At 36.1% G+C, this 23,140-nt stretch overlaps 1 protein-coding gene across 2 annotated transcripts in view; it reads left to right on the top strand.

The window, feature by feature from the left end:
- The window catches only part of Lman1 (lectin, mannose binding 1), a 28,920-nt gene extending 12,990 nt beyond the window's left edge, over positions 1-15,930 (top strand). The window contains exons 9-14 of one of the 2 annotated variants that reach the window (XM_063231539.1): positions 642-835; positions 960-1,030; positions 5,599-5,752; positions 12,340-12,461; positions 12,750-12,812; positions 14,284-15,930. In XM_063231539.1, coding sequence (XP_063087609.1) covers positions 642-835; positions 960-1,030; positions 5,599-5,752; positions 12,340-12,461; positions 12,750-12,786 — 578 coding nt within the window. In that variant the 3' untranslated portion in view covers positions 12,787-12,812; positions 14,284-15,930. Of the gene's footprint in view, positions 1-641; positions 836-959; positions 1,031-5,598; positions 5,753-12,339; positions 12,462-12,749 lie in introns of both variants that reach the window. The other variant, XM_063231538.1, reaches the window with a different exon arrangement.
- The last annotated feature ends 7,210 nt before the right edge of the window (positions 15,931-23,140 follow it).

Genomic DNA, 23,140 nt, shown 5'->3' on the forward strand with positions numbered 1-23,140 from the left:
CTAGTATTTGAATACTGTGGTATGGAGTTTTTGCGTTGATCAGCAGTATGACCCAGTTTAAAAAAGTAGAAATGAGACATAAATTTCTTTTCTTGAATTTGTCATAAATATCATGATGTATGATTTATGAATATATCCTGAAACTGTTGCAGTATGTGAAGAGTATGGTTGGTCAGTTTTAACAAATATGGACAACCACTTAAGCTTCACCCAAGGGCAATGCATGGGATATTTTCATCACCCAGAAAGTTCCTTGTGCCTCCTCCAAGTCAAAGCCCTTCACCATAGAGCTCATCACTATTTTAATTTTCATTACCCTAATTAGTTTTGCTTGGTCATATAAAATCACATAGTATACATGAAAGAAAAAAATTATTTTTAAGTGAAACAATTCATTTAGAATTGTTCATATATTTTTAGATACATTAATTTATAAGTGTTCATCCATTAAAGATGGCAAAACCAGTAATGATTTAGTCATGATTGGATTAATTACCTGCACATTTACTATTTGGGAGACTGTACCACCATTGGTAATGTTCTAATTTTGGTATATGTTGGCACTTGGGTCAGTTATGATATTTCAAAAACCACATAAGTGTAGGTGATACTAATAATTTCAATTTTTAATTAATTTTCAGCTGATGAGATATTTGAGACTGTAGGCGATCGTGAGCTAAGGCAGATCTTTGAAGGACAGAATCGTATTCATCTTGAAATCAAGCAGTTGAACCGACAGTTGGATATGATTCTTGATGAACAGAGAAGATACGTCTCTTCCTTGACAGAGGAGATCTCTAAAAGAGGAGCAGGGGTTCCAGGGCAGCCTGGGCAGGTGAGCTTTCAAAATATGAAGATATGGCCTATTTAGCCTTTAATGGAGGAGAGAACAAATGCTGCTGTGTTCTGTAGTTCCATAGAATGGAGATTATTAAGCTGGCTGTTTATCTTTCCTCCAGATCACTCAGCAGGAAGTAGATACTGTTGTGAAAACTCAGCATGAGATTCTGAGACAAGTAAATGAAGTGAAGTAAGTAGAGGGAAGTGTGGGCGTTGTGTGACATCTTTATCATAAAGGTGTGCATGTACTTAGTATGGTAAGAGTCCTTCATGGTAAGATTCATGTTCTAGAGTAGGAAACGTGTTCTGGGTCCATTTTATAAATAGGGGAATAAATGTACAGGAGCTTATGTTTAGAAACTGTAAATATAATTTTTATTTGTTTTAAACTGGAAAAGAAAATGCTTTAACATCTTGTGAAAAAAATGTAGGTTCGCCACAGTTAATTGACTGAGCCAGACATATTTAGAAAATTCGAAAGAATATGAAATAATATAAAACACTTGTGAGAGATAATAGAAAAATGAGCATGATTTGCCTTCTAGAATAGTAATATAAGTGGATTTGATGCCGAACATTCTTTTTGATGATATGAAACCATTTTGAAGGAAATATTTTGATGACCTCTTTTTCATTCCCATCTTGTATCCTGAGACTAACTTTTTAAAAAGTTGGAGAAGGCATTGTTTCCTTGGAATGCTGAATGATAAATTTCTAATAAGACAAAATTAGAACATTACCAATGGTGTTAAATCATCTGCAAATGATTGACATGTCTCAGTACCTGAGAAGAGAAAACAAGCCAGAATGTCACGTTTCCATAAGCTAATACTATAGAGCCCTGTCTCAGCTGATAATAATCCCACCTCATTCCTTTCAAGATGTATAGCATACATACCATTCATGCTTAATGTTCTTTGGCCTCTGCTTTGTTAGTATTGTTCACTTGCTGCTCTTTCTTCTGTTATCCTTTAAATAGTCATTTTATTTAAGGCTCTGTTCAGCCCTTGTTTTCATTTGATCTTTTCCCTAAACTAAATATGTCTCTTTCTATCATAATTCCACCCTCATAGGCCCAGTAAGAGATTCAGTCTTTGTATATTACAAGAGACATTTTTATCTGGTTCATGCTTCTGGGAGGCAAATTCTTATATTCAGATATGCGAAACAATTATTTTTAGCTGGGAGGTTTTAGCCTTGCTAAGTATTTTAGGTACTATGTAATAAGGTGTGTCTTAGTTACTTTATGTTCATCGCTGAGACAAAATACCTGATGCCCAAGTTGGGAAAGGAAAGGTTTATTTCTTACAGTTTTTGGAGTTTTCAGTCCACACTTCAGCTGGCTCCCAGGCAGGCAGACATGGTTGTACCACAGTTCACGCAGCTGCAAACAGCAAGCAGGAACCAGCAAAGAGCAAGACACACCTTCTTCCTGCCATTACATCACATCCTGGCTCCACCCCTTTGTGGGTGGAGCACTGACGCCATCAATCCAAGCACCAGACAAAGAACGAATAACAAATGCACAATTCAAACTCATGAGGCCTGGGGGACACTGACATAAACCATGACAAGGTGTAATCCTGAATTGGCATTTTAGAAAAAAGCTTAGGCAAGTCTTCCACTGCATTTTTATTAGTAATCTTTCCCAACAGTGCCAGTTATTGGAGACCCTTGCAAAGGGTTCCAGTCTCCTCCCTGCGTTACATCACACTGTGGGAAAGGAGAGAAAGAGCAAGAGACAAAGTAGAGGAGTATATAGCAAGGATCTGGGACCACCAGGTGCTCTTTATGCTCTCTAGGAACAAAAGGCCACAAGGCACCCAGTGATCCTTGGTATTTATTCATTACATCTGAGTCGAGGACAATGGTGAAGGGCAGAGGGTAGTTTCCAAGAATAGTTACGGGCAACTAGACTAGGGTGGGCTAGGAAGATCAAGACATTCTTACAAAGACAAGGACCAGAACAAGTTTACCCAGGTACCTTATCTTCTTTAGCAGGTCTTATCTTGCCTTGTGAGCTCCACAAGTCATTAGCCCTGGGCTTCCAGCTGTGACCAGAAAAGAACAGGATGTTTTCACCTTCCCAGCTGGCCCAAAAGGATAGGACAAGGAGAGCCTAGGACACATAACTTTGTCAGTTTACAATTCATGGTCCCCAACGTGTTTTCTGGAGCACATGTGTCACTGAAAGAAATTTTAATCAAGATAGGAGTTGATTCAAAAGGCAATTAAGATTTATGTGAATAGGCTTCTTTGTTCATATAAATCAAATATAATTCGTTAAAATTTAAACTTGCCAGACATTGGGTGTAGTGGTGCACATCTGTAATGCCTGTAATCCCAGCCTCAGGAAGCTAAGGCAGGAGGAGAGCTGCAAGTTTAAGGCCAGCCTGCACTACATGGGGTGACCCTGTCTCAAAAACAAACAAACAAAAAAACACTTAAGCGTAATATTCAGTCTGACATAATTGTATTTTTTAAATTAACTCTTAAGATTTGAGTCCTTTTCCTTCCAATGAAACTCTTTTTAAATTTCACTCCTAGGAGATAAGTGAGATAGCTTTCTATTCATTGAAATTGAACTATAGTTATTGAAGGCATTTGGTTAGGTAATCAAAGAGATGAACAAAGAGTTGATGCTAATCTTTGTCAGTAGTGATTACCTTTAGCAGAAAAGGATCCAAGAAAGGAAACAAGAAAGGAAAGGTAGCATTTAAACTGAGCTTTACTCTAGATCACAGATATGGGGAAAGGAATGACTAGAAAGAACATCACAAAGCCAGAGGCTAAGGTAAAGAATATTATTAGGAACTGGCATGGATGAGAGTATTGTATCAGAAAGGTAAACTGCTGACAAATTATGGAGAACCTTACAGATTTTAAGACTTTTTATGCCTGTTTTCAAACAAAGAAATAGAAGAAGGGTCCAGGGATTTAGCTCAGTGGTATAAGCACCTGCCTGGCAGGTACAAGGTCATGAGTTTGATCCCTGGTACCAAAAAAAAAAAAAAAGAAGAAAGAAATAGAAGAAATAGTACAGTGAAACTGCATACCCATTAGCTTTTCAGCAGTGATGTACCTCTTGCCAGTCCAATCTTATTTTATTGCCTCATAAAAAATCCCCAGACTTGAAGATAATTCAGAGTACAAATGAATAATTTGCCATTAATAGAGCTTATTCAGTACTTCTAGGTAAAAATTGAAATTCATGTTCCTTTATTAATAGGCCTCTCATTTTCTACCTTTATTAAAGAAATGTAATTTTTTTACATTTGTAATTGTGCTTATAGACTCATATTTAAAGGTCACATTCAATAATAGAGCTCTTTATTTTATATCTGAAGAGTAGCATTACATTTTGCATGGAGACTATTCTAGAGTCAGTATGTAAGATGAAATGCTGTATGGAATCGGAATTACCCTTCAAAAAGGTATCACATTAGCAACTATCCTCCGTACATCAATAAACTAAACAGCCAGTTTTTACTTCATAAAGTATGTGGAACAAATACATACTTCTTTGGTTGGCTTCCAGTTGAAATACTAGATCTGTACACACGGTCCATCTGAGAATTGCAGAGAAAAGCAAACATAATTGTATTTGTGTTTGTAGCCCTCTAAGATGTCTTAGATTCTATGATTTTCCAGGAGTATGCACAGAACTTAGAAAAGTTGTTATCTTATGGTTATGATTCATTAAGACAAAAAGATACAAAGTCAGCAAAGAAAATGGTACATAAGTGGAGTCCAGGAAAAACCAGGAGCAAGCTTCCGGTTGTCTTCTCCCACTGATCTCATAGATGGTACTGATATACATTCAGTAGAAACCATACATCTGATTTTAAGTTTCATTGTTTTCCTGGACCAACAATATGTATGATGATGTCTCACGCTGCAGGGCAATGTCATCCAACCACAGATTCCAGTCACCCAGGCAGTCAAGAGAGTAAACAACCAATACACTATAGCATACTGTGCAGCTAAGCTGTAAGTCAAGGATCATCTGTATTTCATTCTCAACAATGTGTTACAGAATGTGCAGAATGCCATGAGCCAGGGAAACTCACCCAAGCCTTGGTGTCTAGAGTCATCAAATAGCGTCCATGAGGATGACCTTAAGTACTCAGTCTACAGTCCCAGGAAGTCAGTCTCCCAAAGGCCTCAGGCAAACAGAACCAGAAATACTAATAAATCACAGTGTTTGCCTAAACTGTAGTCAAGGGCCAGTTCTAAAAACCTTTGGAATCCACAGAGTTTCACCAACCCAGGTCTGCTGAGTTAATCCTTTACCACGTAATATTGAACACCTGAAAAGACTTTTAATAACTTCATTAAGAGTGCCATTGATTAAAAAAAAGAGTACCATTGATTATGTTATTCAATATGTATTTACACTGTTGGTTTTAATACATATAACAGTATTTTAGTAGTAATGTCTATGTGGTTATTTTTAGGTGACCTTTTGTTTGTTTTGTTTTGTTTTGTTTTGCTTTTTGGTACCAGGAATCAAGCTCACAACTTTGTGCTTGCCAAGCAAGCGCTCGTGCTGTTGATCTTCGATAAAAAATAAAAGTATAATGTTAAATTTTAGTCTTACAAATTATTTTTTGGTTTTGAAGAAAATGTAATATTTAAATAGTTCTTTACTTTTTTAATGATCTAATGTGTTAGGCAGAGAATGGTATAATTATTTGAAATATGTGGCTGATAAAAATCATTTTTATAGTGATATTGTATAAAGAAATTTTGTTTCAGGAATTCCATGAGTGAAACTGTCAGACTGGTGAGTGGGTTACAGCACCCAAGCTCTGCAGGAGGCGCATATGAAACAACACAGCACTTCATGGACATCAAGGAGCACCTGCACATAGTGAAGAGGGACATAGATAACTTAGTGCAGCGGAATATGGTAACTTCATTTTCTTCACCTTTTCTAATTATCATGGCATTAGAAAAAGAACTCATATTTGACATTATTGTGCAGTACTGTAAATAATTTGAATATTTTAATAAATGCTAATGCTCATTTTAATGTTCAATAATAGAATTGTTCCGTATATTCCAGGTATCTATATGTTTTTGTTTCCTAGTTGTTTAAAGTAGAATAGCAGTTCCCATGGCAGTTAACCCTTAAGAAACAAAGAAGCATGATGTAGGAGTTTTGTATGGAGGATTTATATTATCATTCAGTGAAAAAAAATTCTGATTCCCCTTTTAATCTCTTCTCTGATTCATGTTTTCTGAAGTGTATTTCATTTGCATATTTTTCTCCAAGGTTCTGATCTGATAATTTTTTGCTGTCTTGTTAGCTTTACTACCATCAGTCAGGTTTTATATGCTTGGCTTGAGTTAGTTTAGATTGAGTTGGACCGGAATTTTCTTTTGGTATGCTAATTGTCTTGTGTAAGATTTATTTGACAATCATTTATATTTGATATGAGGCTTTATTTTTTAAAAGCCTTTGATATTCTTTAGAAAATATGTTAAATTAATATTAATAATAAATTGACTTTCCTAAGGTCATTAGCTAGTAAGTGGTAGGGAGAAAAATTTAGCTCATCAACTCCTAATTTTGTATCCTTAATATTTTTGGATAATGCCATTTATTTATTAATTGAAATATTGGAGCTTAAATACATGGATGCTCTACCACTCAATTATACCCCCAGATCTTTTTACTTCTTATTTTATTATTGTTGCATATTGATAGTATGGAATAATGATATTCATGATGGTACCATGGTATATGAGTGTAGCATTTTGATTATTTCTGTCTTCATTACAACCCTCTTTTCTTCCTCCTTCACCCTGATCTTCTAACAGGTTGCCTTTAACTTTTCTGTCCTCTCTTCTTTCTTGCTGTATTTATTTTTAGATTTCTTTTCCTTTTTTTTTTTTTTTTTGTCTTTTTTCCTTTTTATCGGTACCAGGGATTGAACTCACAACTGCCTGCTTGAAAGGCGGGCGCTTATGCCGCTGAGCTAAATCCCCAGCCCCTATTTTTAGATTTCTTAGTTAAGAAAAAGCATGTGACACTGTGATCGGCTTGTTTTGTTTAGCATAATGGTCTCCAGTTCTATACTGAGTTCTATAATGTTTTCCAGTTTTATACTGAGGTCTCTGGTTCATTTTGATCATATTTAGTACAGGGTAAGAAATAAGGATCTAGTTTCAATCTTTTGCATGTGGAAATCTAGTTTTCCCAGCACCATTTGTTGAAGCCAGTATCTTTTCTCTAGTATATGTTTCTGTCCCCTTTGTCAAAAATTAGATGACTATAGTTGCATGGATTTGTTTTTGTTTCTTACTTCTATTCCGTTGGTCTATATGTCTATTTTTATGGCAATACTATGTTGTTTTTGTTACTGTGAATTTCTGGTATGATTTTAAATGAGGTAATATGACACCTTTAGCTTTGCTGCTTTTACTCAGGATTGTTTTGGCTATTCTAGGTCTTTTGTACTTTCATAAAAATTTTAGGATTTTTCCTAGTTCTGACAGAATGTTCTTAGTATATTGTACTAGGGATTGCATTGAGTCTGTAGGTCACTTTTGTAATATGGCCATTTTGACAATACTAGTCCTGCCAATTCATGAGCAAGTCTTTCCATTTTCTTTTTTTTTTTTTTTTTTTTTTTTTGTCTTTTTCATTTTTATCGGTACCGGGGATCGAACTCACGACTGCCTGCTTGCAAGGCAGGTGCTTATGCCGCTGAGCTAAACCTCCAGCCCCTGTCTTTCCATTTTCACGTCTTCTTCAGTTTCTTTATTCAGTATTCTGCAATTTTCATTGTAGATATCTTTCACCTTCTTGGTTAGGTTGATGCTTAGTGTTTTGGTTTTTCTCTAGTTGTCTGCCAAAAGCCTCATGCGTTCATAGGCCCATAGGAGAGACATTTAGAAGGTGATTGGATTAGCATAATCTATAGCTGATTTGCTTTGAAGAGGTGGCCTCTGATCAGAAAAGGTGGGTCCCTGATGTTTGGGCCTGGAAGGGTTTATCTCCCACCCTGGCTCCTTCCCTGATGGCTCACTGCTTCCCCACTGCCATTCTCAGCAGCTCCCTCAGATATCCTCCACCATGTACCTCTGCCACGCCATGTTGGCTTGCAGCCAGTTGATTGTGGACTAAAACATGAGCCAAAAAGACTTTCCTTCTTTAAATTGTGAGTGGGAGCTATTGTAAATGGAATTGTTTTCCTGATTTCTTTCTCAGTAGATTTATCATTGGTATGTAGGAAAACTACTAATTTTTGTTGGTTTGTATATCCTTTCACTTTGCTGAATTTATTGGATCAAAGAATCTTCTGGGTGAAATTTTCAAAGCCTTCTATAGAAAGAATTACATTGCTTGCAAATAAGGATAATTTGACTTCTTTTCCTGTTTGTATCCCTTTTCTTTCTTTTTCTTGCCTAATTCCTATAAAGCTTGAACTACTATATTGAACAGGAGTGCTAAGAGGGGACACCATTGCCTCATTCCTCATTTTAAAGGAATGCTTTCAATGATTCCTTATCAATAGTATGATGTTAGTTGTAGGTCTGCTATGCACATACAGCTTTTATCAATTGGAGAAAAGATCCATCTGTAAGTATTTTCTTCAGGATTTTTAACATAAGTGTTGAATTTTGTTGAAGTACTTTTCCGCATCTATTGAGATGATCATGGGTTTTTATCCTTAGTTTTATTTATGTGGCTTTTTTTTTTTTCACATGATCAGTACATTGGATAAAACCAACTTGGTCAAAGTTTATGATCTTTTTAATGTGTTGTTGAATTGTATTTGCAAGAATCTTATTGAATCCATCACATTCTTCAAGGGTATTGGTCTATAGTTTTTTTTTTTTTTTTTTACTGATTTTGCTATCAGGGTAATCCACTTCATAGAAGTATTTGGAAGCATTCCTTACCTTTCTATTTCGTGGAAAAGTTTCAGAAACATTAGCATTAATTTTTTTTTTTTAAGTCTGATAAGATTGTATAGTGAATCTGTCATTTGGAAAGGTTTTATTGTTTCAATCTTCTTTCTTATTGATTTGTTTAGACTTTTTATGTCTCCATTCAATTTTAGGACATATGTGTTTAATAACTTATTAATTTCGTTTAGATTCTCCAATTTATTGATAAAAATTTTGTTATGATCTCACCTTTATAATTTTATTAATTTGAGTCTTCTCTCACTTTTTGGGTTTTAAGGGTTTATCAATCTTATTTTTTCAAAGAACCACTGATCCTTTTAATTGTCTTTAGTTTCTGTTTCATTTGTTTCTGATTTATTTTCTCATTTGTTGGGATCTTTATTATTTCTTCCTTCTATGCTACTTGGATTTGATTTGTTCTTATTTTTCTAGGCCCTTAAGATGCAGCATTAGGCTATTTGGAATTGCTCTTTTTTCTGATCTAGGTACTCACAGCTCTACATGTTCCTCTTAAGGCTGCTTTATGTTGCACAGATTCTGTTATATTGTATTTCTGTCTTTTTAAATTTTAAAAAAAATTTTTATTCATTCATGGAAGTCTATTGTCACTTGATTCTAGGAATTTTAAAATTTCTTCCTCAATATCTTTGGAGGCCCATTATCATTCAACAAATCATTATCCAATCTCCGTGGGTTTGTATAGTATTTATAGTTTCTCTTCTGCTATTTATTTCTACTTTCTGTTCATTGTGATCTGATAGATGCATGAGATTACTTCAGGGTTTTTTTTTAAACTTTTATGGCCTAATATATGGCCTGTTTTGGAAGAAGTTCCATGGGCTGCTGAAAAAACTATATATTCTATTCTTGTTGAGTCAAATACTCTGTAGAAGTGTTTGGTCCACTTGGTCTGTAATGTAATTTAACTTCATTATTTCTTTATTGATTATTTGTGGGGGCAGGTGTCTGGTTGACCTGATTCTCAAAGGGGTGTGTTGAACTCGTTCACTATGATTGTGTTGGGATCTTTCTGACCCATAATGTCAGTAGTGTGTATGAAATAGGATGCAGTGATGTTCAGTACATAAATATTTATAATTGTTAGCTCTTCTTGGTGAATTATTCTCTACACCAATACGTAGTGATTTATCTCTCTTTAGTGATTTCAATTTGAAATCTACTTTGTTGGATATAAGTAAGAAACTGTTGTTTACTTTTGGGCTTCAGTTGCTTGGAGTATCGTTTTCCATCTTTTCACTCTCAGAATGTACATACATGCAGGTGAAGTGTTTCTTAGAAGCATCGTAGGGTTCAGTCATGTTTTTTGACCCAGTTGTATCTTTTTATTGGAGAATCAAGACTATTTACATTGTGTTATTATTGAATGGTAGGAATTCATCCTAGTCACATTGTTTTTGTTGTAGTGTTTGATTCATTCCTGATTTTCATTTGTTTGTATATTCTCCCATTGAGATTTATTCTTTTTCTTGAACTTATGGTTTAGTTGTCCTCTTCCTCTGTTTAGAATTGTCTTAAGTATTTTGTGCAGTCTGCTTAAGTAGTCATAAACTTTTGTAGTTTATCCTTACCTTAGGAGGTCTTTATTTATCCTTTGATTTTGAAGGTTAGTCTCACAGATTTACAGATATTTTCTTGCAGGGTTCAAACTGTATCATTCCAAGACCTCCAGCCTTTAGGGTTTTTGTTTAAAAATCTGTTGTTTTTCTGATGAGTTTGACACTATAAGTGATTTTTGCAGTTCTAACAGCTTTTAATATTTTTCTGTTCTGAATTTTTGGCAGATATGAATAGAGATGTTCTTCTTGAGTCATAACTATTTGGGAATTATGAATATCTCCATTGTTGGGTATCCATCTCATTGCCTAGGTTTGAGAGATTGTATTGCTATAGTTTCAGTGAATAGGTTTTCTGTGCCATTTGTCAGAACTTTCACACACTTCTCAAGGCCAGTACATTTAGAATTGTAAAATCTGTACATTTAGAATTGTCATTAAGCTCACAGATCTTTTGGTTGTTTCTCATTCTTTTTTTCGAATGTTCTAGTATGTCCACCTTGTCTCCAAACCTTGATGCTCTTCTGATTCATTTTACATACTCCTGAGACTTTTAGTTGGGTTTTTGACTCTTGAGGGTTTATTTTTAGGATGTCTGGTTGTTTTTCAGAACCCATTTTTTTTTATCAAAGTGGTCTTTCATATTACATATTGTCTTCCTTAATTTATTCAGCAGTTTATTTGTATCTTCTTTAAGCCCATTGAACATTTTACTAACTTATCCAGTTATTTATTTGTATCTTCTTTGATCTCATAGATTGTCTAACTATCATTCTTTTATTCTTTGAAATTTTGTCCACTTAAATATCTGTGGGATCAGTTTAGGGGAAGTTAGAGTTTTTGGTGGCATTTTGTTGCCTTGTTTTCTCACTATTGTATTTGTGTGTTGAAGTTTGAAGATCAGTTAGGATAAATGTCTTATAGTCCTGTCATTTTTAGAGAGTAGTTTTCTCTTTGTGGTGTTCTTTAGGCTATGAATATGTTGTACACTGCTTTTTAAAACTATATTTCCGTGTATATGATTTAAACATACAAGATTTTTTGCAAATATGGATGACTTAATAGTTTTCTTACCATGACATCTATAAAGCTGTGTGTGTGTGTGTGTGTGTGTGTGTGTGTGTGTGTGTGTGTGTAATACCTATGTGTGTCCTTTTGAGACAGTCTCACTATATAGTTCAGGCTGGCCTCGAACTCACTTATGTAAACCAGACTGGCCTCAGACTCATGGCAATCCTCCCGAGTGCTGGGAATACAGGTGTGTACCACCATGCCCAATTTCTCAAACATTATTATTTCATCTTTGTTTGAGGTTATTTTTCTCCAACCTTGCCAAGTGGGCTGTTTCAGTAGCCAACTTGGTGCTATGGCAAATATATATGTATTAAAGAACTTTACCCAAATAGATGTAACCATATTAAAAACAACTAATCTGGGCTGGGGATTTAGCTCAGTGCCATAAGTGGCTGCTTGGCAAACACGAGGTCAGCTCCTTAAAATAGAAGGAATACTTAGGAAATAGGAAGAGAAGCATTTTTGAAAACACGAAGTCATAATGTTGAATGCTGTGGGATTTCTCAGCCTCTATCATAGAGGCTGAGAAAAAGCCATCATATTTTATCAAATAATTCACTGCAAGGTAACTGTCTAATTTACTGTCTTACCTGAAATACTTTTAGCACTAAGGAATACAGATAATATACTAGTACAGCAAATATGAACTGAAAATGTGCAGAGAACTTCTGATCTGTGGTGATCCTAAACTCTAGAACCTTCAAGGACAAAGTGAGAGCCTTCCTATATCAAATACTTTTTTAAAAAAGCATTTTTTAAAGTTAAAAAACAAAATGTAAAAGATAAAGGATAGAAAATATTTTGGAGAATGTAAATGAAAATACTTGCTTGTATAATAAGCCATGAGTTTTATAAAGTTTCACATATAGATCTTTTTTCCAAACTACTGATTTGAATGATTGTAATAGCGTGTTCTTTTGCCTTATAGCCATCCAATGAAAAATCAAAATGCCCAGAACTACCACCGTTTCCATCATGTTTATCTACAATACACTTTGTTATATTTGTAGTAATACAAACAGTGTTATTCATTGGTTATATCATGTATAGGTAAGTCTTTTGATAAAATTTGTCATAATATCTTTTTTTATTCAGTTTGAAATGTTCTGTCCAGTAATATATGACCATAATAGAATTTTTAATACCTATGAAATTAAGTTTATAATCTATTTTAGTTCATATTGGGAATTCATCTGTAGAATATATGCTTACCTTAATGTATTTTGTGCTTCAAAAGGTTTTGATATTTTAATGTTAAGCAATCCTGGGTTTTGTTTTTTGTTTTTTTGACAAAGCTAAGTATATAGAACGTCTTTCAATTTTTCTGTCTTTTTTTAGGACTCAACAGGAAGCAGCTGCCAAAAAATTCTTTTGACCACCATTTTCATAGGTGTCAATCATGTATGTATGTACAAAATGTCTTTTTGAAGGAATTTAAATGTTTAAATTGCTTCATAGTCTAAATTATTGTTTTGTATAAAAACCATTGAAACATTGATTTGCAGTAAGAATAAACATTAAAATAAACTACATGTAAATTTGTTGATAGAACCTGTTTAAATTTCAGTCTATAGATTATAACCACTGAACAGAATATTGATGACAACTAAGAGCTTAAATAATAAAAAACAAGGGACATCCCCTAGATATGAGTGTTACCCTAAGTTCCAATATTGGAGATTTCATTATTTAGCATAAACACATTTGCCTTTGTGCTTCCCAGTATATGAGGTCAAACTAAGAGTTCCCTGTCATGTGTATTTTATAAACAAAGTCTTTTTAGGGGTCAAAATTTTCTAACATAAGACTAATCCTGCAGTCCTTTAATCTTAACACATCTCCCTCTGGAATCAAAAAATATTTTGTCTGAGAGCTTTAGGATGTAAATAATAGGCTTCAGAATATTTAATGAATGCTTTTCTTTCTGATTACCAATGCTATATTTTTCTTTTGAAAAAAATTTTGGAGGGAAAATTACGAACTGCTTTTTGCCTAAAAAATTGAGTATTTTGCCTGGGAATATATTTATTTCTTGGTGGCCCATATTTTTGTCTTCATTTCAGTTTGGTATCTAATATTATAAAAGTAACTTTTATATTAGTATTTTTAATTTAGGGACTTTATTTCTCCCACTTTGTCCAACCTATAATTCAGCTCAGATTGCATGTCCTGAAGATATTTTAAATTCACAAAACCGGCTTACTACATTCTGATTTGTATTACTCCATGTAACCCAGGGTTTTTAACTAGATGTTGTCTCTTTTAAGTCAAGGGGCTTGTTTAGATAGTAGATTTAAGATTTCTGAAGGGAAATTTTGAAAAATAGAGTATATACTTCTGATTTCTTCATTTTAATATTGGAACTGCGAATGCTGTGAAGCACTTGTTAGTACACTTAACCATGAAATGGTAAGAGTGGGAAGGAAATTTTATATAGTCTTTGTACATAGTTCTAGGTATTAGAGAAACCATCTGTAAATGATATTTTAAAATACAAATTTAATTTTATTCTCACAGCTCCTAAAGACTTACATTTCCCGACCTGTCTTTCATTTGTCATACGATCCAGAACAATACTGTTTTAAAAAATAGTACTGTTGAATATTTCCAAGCAGTCCTAATTTTGCTCTCAAATGTCATTTACAAATTGGGCTAACAATCTAAACTGTATAAAAATTTAATGAAGAACTCTGCATTATAGCAATACTAGCTGTTATTGTGTGTGCAATTGCGTGTTGCTTTTTGTGTTAGCTTCTACCCTGCAACTCAGAGAGAATATGCTAATGAGTCACTTTACTTCAGTTTCTTCAGTGTAAAAAATGCTTTTACACTTCTTCTTTGTAGTGTTAACATTTTGAAATTCATGTTTCAGAAACGTCATCATCTCAGAATTTACTCATATTCCATGAAAAATATTAATACCTTCAGAAGAAAGTTTAAGTTGTAGACTATGAAACTTGGGAAATCCTCTTGAAATAAAAGGCTGCCAAATCCAGTATTATAAAGTCCATGATCACATGTGGCTGAACATTAAAGGAATACCAGATCTGTGCAGTGTACATTTTTCAGGCTAAAGTGCAAGGCGAGGTACTCTGATCATTCCTAGGACAAGCGGAGATGGCTGTTATGAAAGATCATAAGCATGAATCTTTTTCTTTTTTTAACTAATGAATTTATTTTGCTTAAAAATCACTCAGTAAGTAAAATAGTTTATTTAGAATGTTTATCTTAGTTGAAGTTTGGTGGTTTTCCTCAAAATCACTGAGTAGCTTGTTTCAGTGGAAAAACCAGTCACTGCCGGACTTCTTTCATTTCTCTATTCTTGTATTACTGGATTTACTCACTTCTGTCACACCAGCAAGTATTTTACAGGTGCCTTGGACTAAAACAAAATTTATTTTAAATTTGTAATGTAAGTCATTGTGTTTATAGTACCACTTTTAAAAAGAAAATGTAATTACATAATGACTAATACTGTGTACCTATTTGTATTCTAATTATTTAAATATTTTATCAGCTCGATACTTTACTATGAAGTAACAGAGAATACCAACGTGTTTGTTATGTACTAGAGACATATCAGTGTTTCTCATAACATGATCTGTGGACTGTCTGGATCATGCAGTGCTTGTTGAGAACAGAGACCAGAGCCCCAGTGCAAGCCACCTGCATCAACACTACGGCGGGGCTTCAGGGTATCAGTGTGCAACAGGCATTGCCAGTGATTCAGAGCACACTAGTGACTGAGAACCACCAAGGTGGGGGATGAAAAGGAAAAACCAAACCAAACAAAACCACAAGTTTTGTTGGTTTAAAGCTGGCTGAGAACATAATTTAGTATTTTTATTATCAATGAAATTAGCAGATGTGCACTGATTCTTTTATACTCACAATCTAATTAGTGTTCCTCTTACTAGAACTCTTGATTCCTTAGCAACTACTAACTAAATCCAGGTTCCTACTTGTAGCTCTTAGTGCTTTTGTTAGCTTTTAAGCCTAACAAAATCATCTTCAGATCGCGGTCAGGCACTGAGAACTCCTACCGTGAAGCCTGCCTGCTGACACGCTTTGCTTTCTGATTGCGATTGTGGTGATATTTTGTCTCAGACAACTGTACTTTTTGATAACTTGGGGAAAACAGAAATTACTTGAATGAAAGATTGCTGCTTTGCAAAGATATAATCTTTGTAAAGAACATAAGTAACAGTTGTGAATATTAAGATGTGATTATCTTTTCCATGTCCTTATTAAAGGGAGATAGTCAACAAATTATTATATTGGGCATTTTTTATTTATAAGATCTAGTGAAAAATCAACTCTTGGAACTGTTCAGATCCATATGTTGCCTGTTTAATATATTTCTTTTCTGATATTGCTTAAAATTTAAAAAGGTTTTCTATCCATTATCAATTTCAATTGGATAATATTTTGTCAGGTTTTTTTCTGATTGTTATTTGATGCTAGCTGGAATTCAAAAAGTGACATTGACTTTACTTAAATAAAGAAATATTTTAGTAAATTTGCTTCTTCCTTTATTGATCTTGGATAATAAACAGCTACTTATTCTCCAAATGGGCCCTGATTTGTGGCAGATTTGATCTGTAATCTGTGTTCTGCCGTAGGCACCTAGGTGGCCTGGCTCCTGTGGAGTCTACTCTGAAGGATAATAGGAGAAAGTAGAAATGACAGTGAATAAATGTTTAGCCTTGCTGGTAATGAGAAGTACATATTAATTACACTGATGTATGCCTTTAAAAACTAACTACTGGCCAAAAAGTAGTTAAGGTAGAACTCCTAGTTACTACTAGTTGGTGCCAACTTAAAAATCCTTTTTGTGTATGTTTGTGGAGTACTGTTTAACCAAATGGTAAGACTTTGGCATCAGACAAATCTGATTTTGAATATTGGGTTCTGCCACTTACTGAAAGTAACTGGTGTCACACAGTGATTAGCACTGTAAAACAAAGTCTTTATAAAGTGCTTTTCAAATAATAGCATACTAAGTTAATGGACCCTCTTATGACACAAATGCCAAATAAAAGATTTAAAAACATAGATGAGTTAAAAGCTAAGAGGAATATAAAGCTTGATCAGGAAACCTGCAGACTGAGAAGTGTTGTCACCTTGGTCCTTAGAAACACCAGGAGGCTGGAGCTGAGACAGAGGATAAAGGTAAGACTGATAAGCTGTTCATTCAGTGGTAGTGGAATAGTGGCGTCTCTTATGCATGCTCTGAAAACCTGGAGAAGATGCAAGGATGCTGCTTTACCTAGGTTATGGGCAGGAGACAAAATTGCCTGCAAGAAATTGAAGACCTATGCTTTATGCCATTACGGCTTCCAGATGGTATACATGATAAGGAATTTTCCATGCCCAAAACTGTAAATTAGTTCCGGTCTGACAAAATGCAGGAGATAAATACATCAGACAGCTATAGAACTGTTCTGTTCTAAAGTCTAAAAATTATATGCCAAATAAGAAATATGTGAAACAATAACAGTGGACTTAATAGAAAACTTAGCACCTTCAAGAATCTGGAATAATAGTACAGTGACAAAGACAGCTACCATAATATGTACACTTAAAATGACTGAAAAGCTTGGAGTTTATAAAAAACTATAGATCATAAGAACTGGAACACTGAGAAATAGGACAACTAGAGTTCTAAAGAACCAAACAACTTAAAAGTGGGGAGAGGGTTTAAATTTGAATACCAGGTTGGACATAGCTGAAAAGGTGATTGAGTTCTTAGACCTGAAAAAATCAGAGAATGCAACACAAAGTAAGTGGAAATTGCAGTAAATTGGCAATGAGGAGGTGCAACATTTAGCAGGAGGTCTACAAGCAATAAAGTGAATCATGGCGAAATTGTTCAAAAGTACAATAATAGCTTATAATTTCCCAAAATCGATGCACAGGTGCTCTTTGAAGCATCCTGAGTCTGAAGGGAGTGTGTGGGATGGGGGGGGGGGTTTGAGGGAACTTCCCACGGATATCAACCTAACTCATAAAACAGGTATGGATACTGATGAGCCATGGGCTGGCTGCAAGAGCTCCTACTCTAGGCAGACAAGGTGGACAAACATGCAAAGCTAAAAAATAGTATTTACGTGTGAACCTGGGAGCATTTTTTTATGCTTAGAGAATAAAGGGGACAATAGTGAATTCCATGCTCTGGGCTATTTTTAAAGAGCTTGGATTTCATTTACAAAGCAGTGAGAGGCCGTGATGTTTTAAGCAGATAGGGACCATTTGTGTCTCTGGAGACACTGCAGTCTCTGTATTTGCTTCATGGAAAATGGATTGGAAGAATCTTTAAGGCAGAGACCAGATGCAGTGCTGCCAAAGGAAAATGGTAACACTGTCCAACACTGAAAATTGGAAAGAAATTTTTCAAATAGACGTAAAAATAATGGCATTGTCTTAGTCCATTTAGATTGCTATATCATCTATTAGTTTATAAAAAAAGAAAGAAAAACCTGCTTGACAGGGGTGGAGCCAGCTGGAAGGCAGTTTTTGAGCTCATGTCCCTCCATTGCATCCTGTTGAACAGCAAGGCTGCCTGAAAGACAGTAAGTTCATGATCCAAGCTTCCTCCATTGCATCCGGGCTGGCTAGGAGAAAGAGAATTTACACTCTGTACCCCTCCATTACATCCCAGATGGTGGAGCTGGCTGGCAAACAGTTCTTGAGCTTTTTTTTTTTTTTTTAATTCTTTGATTTTTTTTTTTTTTTTTTTTTTTTTTTTTGTCTTTTTAATCAGTACTGGGGATTGAACTCACGACCTCCATACTTGCAAGGCAGTCACTTAATGCCACTGAGCTAAATCCCCAGCCCAAACAGTGAGTTCTTAATCCAAGCTTCCTCCATTGCATTCTGGAGAGCAAGCCCATTGGCAGAGCAAAAAAAAAGGTAAAACTGTTGGGAGCCCCAAGACTCGGGACAATAGCCCAGCACACAGATGCATACGTGTCTTTGGAGGGCAAAGTCATCAGCAAGGCCAGTAACGTAGAAGTGTCGGAAGTAGCAGCAAGCTGACAGCAGTGAGACTCTGGAGAATGCCACTGGCTGAAGACAAGTTCCAGCTCCCACATCTGGAGGCCAAGAGCCATCTCTGGGACGTAACATGGACAATATCACAGAACCATAAACACTAGAAGAAAGTAGGTTCAAGTGTGTGGTTTTTTTTTTTTTTTTTTTTTTTTTTTTTTGTCTTTTTCCTTTTTATCAGTACCGGGGATCGAACTCACGACTGCCTGCTTGCAAGGCAGGCGCTTATGCCGCTGAGCTAAATCCCCAGACCCCGAAAGTAGGTTCTTGGAATAGCTATAAAGAACCAACTACATCTGGAGGACATCCCTGAGGAACAGACATCTCCTCCTTGAGAGAGGCCTCAATGCTAGTGGTAGAGCTATATATATCATGGGATGTTCGTGGGCACCAACATAGAAGACAACATTTAAAGAAGAGAAGGTAAAGAATGTCAAGATGCAGAGGCAGGATTTTGTCTGAACCCTGCCAACCCAAGACAGGCCTGGAAGTCAATGAGATAAATGAAGTTGAAAGTCAAACATTGGAACTTTCTGAGATGATGACAGAAGTGAAAACACAAGTAGAAAGAGCTACAGAGAAAATGATCTCTGAGGTACAAAAAAACAATAATGCTTAAAATCAAAGATAATAGAGAAGACGTAAATAGAATAGATGAGCTTAGAAAAAAAATGGAAACAAAAAATACCCCGCATAGGAGAGCAATGGAATCCATGAAATAGATCCAGAGATCCAGAAGATTAAAACCTCCATTGAAAGTATATGCAATAGACAACATAGGAAAGGGCAGAATTTAAGACCTTGAAGACAGAATTGCAGTTAGTGATCATAAAAAGAAAGATCTCAAGACTAGCAAGACAGCATGAAAAACCAACCCAACAGCTACAAGATGAAGCAAAGAATAACACAAGATACTTTGAGAAAGCTGAGAAACAGCACAAATGCCATAACAATCACAAATATATATGCACCTAATACAGGAGCACCCAACTACATAAGACAGTTACAATAGACTTAGAAAATCAAGTATGTAATAACAAGTTGTAATGGAAGATCTCAATACTCCGTTGTCACAGATAGATCAACTAGGTGGAAAATCAGAAGTGATCAGAGCTGAATCAAACCTGTGAACAAATGGAGTTAATAGGAAGAAGGCATGACAGCACCCCAGGATGACCCAGAGAGCCCAGTGCTGGCCCAGAGAAGAAGCCACATGTCAAGGCCTACCACCCTACATCTCTCCACCACTCCAGGAACTCCGGGTTGGAGGAACCAGGTGCCTAGTCTAATCCACTACAAAGGGCTGGAAATACCCAAGATGCAGCAATTTGCTTCCAATTTGGAGGAATCCAGGGAAAGTTAAGATGAAAGAGAAAAATACAATCTTAGTCCTCCAGCCCACACAGTACAAGTTCAGGAAACACAGACATAGTAGAAATTAGAAGTCTCACACCTGAAATTTCTGAAAAGATAACTGACATATAAAGAAGCAACTTAGTTCTTGTATCATTTGGTTAATTTTACATGCTTGTGTCTGATAGTCTGGGCATTTTGAAGATAACAAGAGGCATTATGGTAGCCATTGTTGATTTCCTATTTATCTTGCTTTGAAATCCTGTATCACTTTCATCGTTTTGCTCTGATTGGCTTTATTCTGATTTATTTTGTTTGGTTTTATCCTCTTTAAAATAAAAAATAGGGCCAGGGATTTGGTTTAGAGACATAAGCACCTGCCTGGCAAGCGTGAGACTGTGAGTTTGATCCCACGTACCAAAATAAATAAACAACAAAAATTTATTTCTCACAGTTCTGAAAGGCAAAAAGTCCCATATCAGACCACTGAGAGATTTGATGTCTGGCTAGGAAGGGCTTGCTTCCTAGCTGTCTTTTGTTTTGTCCTCATGGAAAAGGGGCACGAGACCTGCTTTGGACCTCTTGTAATGGCACAAATCCCATTCATGCGGTCTCTACCCTTATGACCTAATCAGTCTCAAAATCCTCTAATTCCTAATACTGTCACCTAAAAGGTTAGGATTTTAATGTGAATTTGTGTGAGCACAAACATTCAGACCCCAGCAAACACCTGATGATTTGATGGAGTGAGGAATGAAAGGAAGAATGTATGATATTTTGTTTCTGGCTTAGGGAGTTGGATAGAAGGTGGTAGTGTGCCCTAAATTAAAGAGTACAAGAAAGGGTAAGAGTTGAAGGGAAGGAAAAATCACTTGGGCCATGGATTTTGACAAAACTATTCAAGTGAAAATGGTCAAGAGGCTTGGAGTCAGGATAGATTCATGCCTCAATTATTTATAAGATTGAGTGATCATGTGAGATAACAGAGCATCATGAACAGAGCCCAGAAACAAGAGATCTGTGGCCAGTAAATGCCAGTTTATATTCTACAGGTTTTGAAACCAGGAGACTAAACCAGAACACTGAAAGCATAGCTTTTTGGCTCTATCTGCTGATGCACTGTTGACAAAAGAACAGTCGTAGGCAGAGTTGGGAGTCCTTTTATTTTCTTAGGTTCCCACAAGACGAGATGCCTACCTGGTCAATGACCACATGGTATTTTTTTTCTCCTGCTGGAACCCTTTTACTGCCTTTGGATGCTGTGATTCTTGATGGCTACACATCCCTTGGCCACTACTGCTCCTTTTTCCAGATGCTGCCACATCGGCCCAGCCACAGCAAAACTTCTGCCATGTTTCATCACACACAACAGGTCCCACTGTTGCTCTGGACATAATTACACTCTTCCTGACAATGCAGCCACTCTGTGTGGCTCAGGCATCCTCAACAGCCGTCATTGCCTGCAGAATCAATGGAGGATTTCAGGAGCCAGTTTGGTGTGTTGCCGTGACCCAGTGCAGCTCCTGAGGTTCTTGGGGTTAAGGACCAGTGAGAGGATGAGAAAAATAAAGAAAACACAAAGCTGGGGTCAGGTGGAGTCCCTACTCTCCTGATGGGAGGAAAGGACCTGCTCAACCACTCTAGCACCTTTATTTATACACTGGGAAAGATGATGTCAATTTCAGCCCCTCTGCCTAGCAACCCATTGCCTGGCAGGCCTGGGCCCCTTGCCTTCTTGGTGCTGGAACAACTTGTTTACATAGCTTGTTTTGGTCTTTCTGTTTTTTCTGGGCTGGCCTTGCTTTAGCCCCACATATGATCAATCTCCAGCTTCAAGGGCTCCCTACAGGGTGTGTGTGAAAGTGCATAAAATAAGGTATCTTCTTACATGATTATGGGAGACTGAGAAGTCCCTCAATCTCCTCTGCAGTAAACAACTTTGAAAAACAATGGAGTTCGAGAATTTATGTTACCAGGTATCAAGACCCATTACAAAGCCATAGTGAGACAGTGATATGCTGGAGCGAGCCTATTATCAGCTGGTGAAAGCAAAATATTGAATTTTTTAGAAGTTTTTTAAAGGTTGGTTGTTATTGTACTGGTTATGTGAAACTGTCTTTTGTAAGAGCATTTTGTAAACAGGTATCAGCAAACCACAAATCAGGACCATATTACCCCACCTGCCACCCTAACCACTAACTAGGAGCCTGCCAGGCCAATTGGGAACCAGGAAAACCATCAGTGTAGTTTAAAGGCCTAAGAGCAAGACAGTCACATGTAGATTCTATCCTGTTCTGAAGGCCTGAGAACCATGAGTGCTATGAGCAGAATGTTAGTGTCTGGGCTTGAGCAACCAGTCAGAAAATTCACCCTTTCTGGGTATATTTATTGCTTGATTGATTTAGACAACATCTTGCTATGTAACTCAGGCTGGCCTTGAACTCACTGTGTAGTTCAGGCTGTCCTCTAACTTAGGGCAGTTCTCCTGCCTCAGCCTCCCATGTGCTGGCATTACAAGTATGCCACCATGCCCAGATTCCTGTGGCTTTTTTTTCAGGCATTCACCAATTAGATAGTGTCCAACTATATTGAGAAGTATCATCTGCTTTACTCAGTACATCAACAGAAATGCAAGTCTCTTCCTTAAATATTCTCATAGACTGACCAGAAATAACATTTATTCTGACAACCCAGTCAAGATAGCACAAAATAATCATCACAGGTAGTTAAATGGAGAACATCACTGGCTAAATAGAGAATGACTTTCTTGCATCCACATGTTACTTTCTCCTGAAGCACTTAAAGCAGTGATGTGTGGGCCTCAGTGCCCAAGTTCTCAGAAAAAATAGTTGTTAACATTTAATTACAGGTCCATCTCTGTAGGAAACATTCATAATGGATTAATCGGTCTGGACCAGGGTGAATCTGCATGAAGGTATCACATTCAAAATATCTCATACTTTTTGAAGATAATAAGCTATATTATGGGTAAACCATTTTGGATTTACTATTATCTTGTTTTCAGTTCTGTATTACATTCATTGTTTTGATTTTATTGGTTCTATTCTGTTTCTGTTTTGTTTACTATGCCTGAAGGTATGGGCAGCTGTTTTGAGGACAAGAGGCATTATGATAACTATTGTTGATTTTCTATTACCTTGTTTTGAAATCCTGTGTCACTTACATTGCTTGGTTTTATTCTCTCTAAAAAATTTATTTAAACATTTCATGCCTCTAAGAACTAAGATTTTTCTAAAGAAAAGCTTATGTCTGTTTGGGTTGAGTTTTTCCTAAGAACCTCCTTAGCATTGCATGCAAATAGGCCA

This window comes from Cavia porcellus, unplaced genomic scaffold, assembly GCF_034190915.1.
Source record: "Cavia porcellus strain 051 isolate PalLab524CR breed Dunkin Hartley unplaced genomic scaffold, mCavPor4.1 scaffold_20, whole genome shotgun sequence".
In the NCBI taxonomy this organism is placed as follows: Eukaryota; Metazoa; Chordata; class Mammalia; order Rodentia; family Caviidae; genus Cavia; species Cavia porcellus.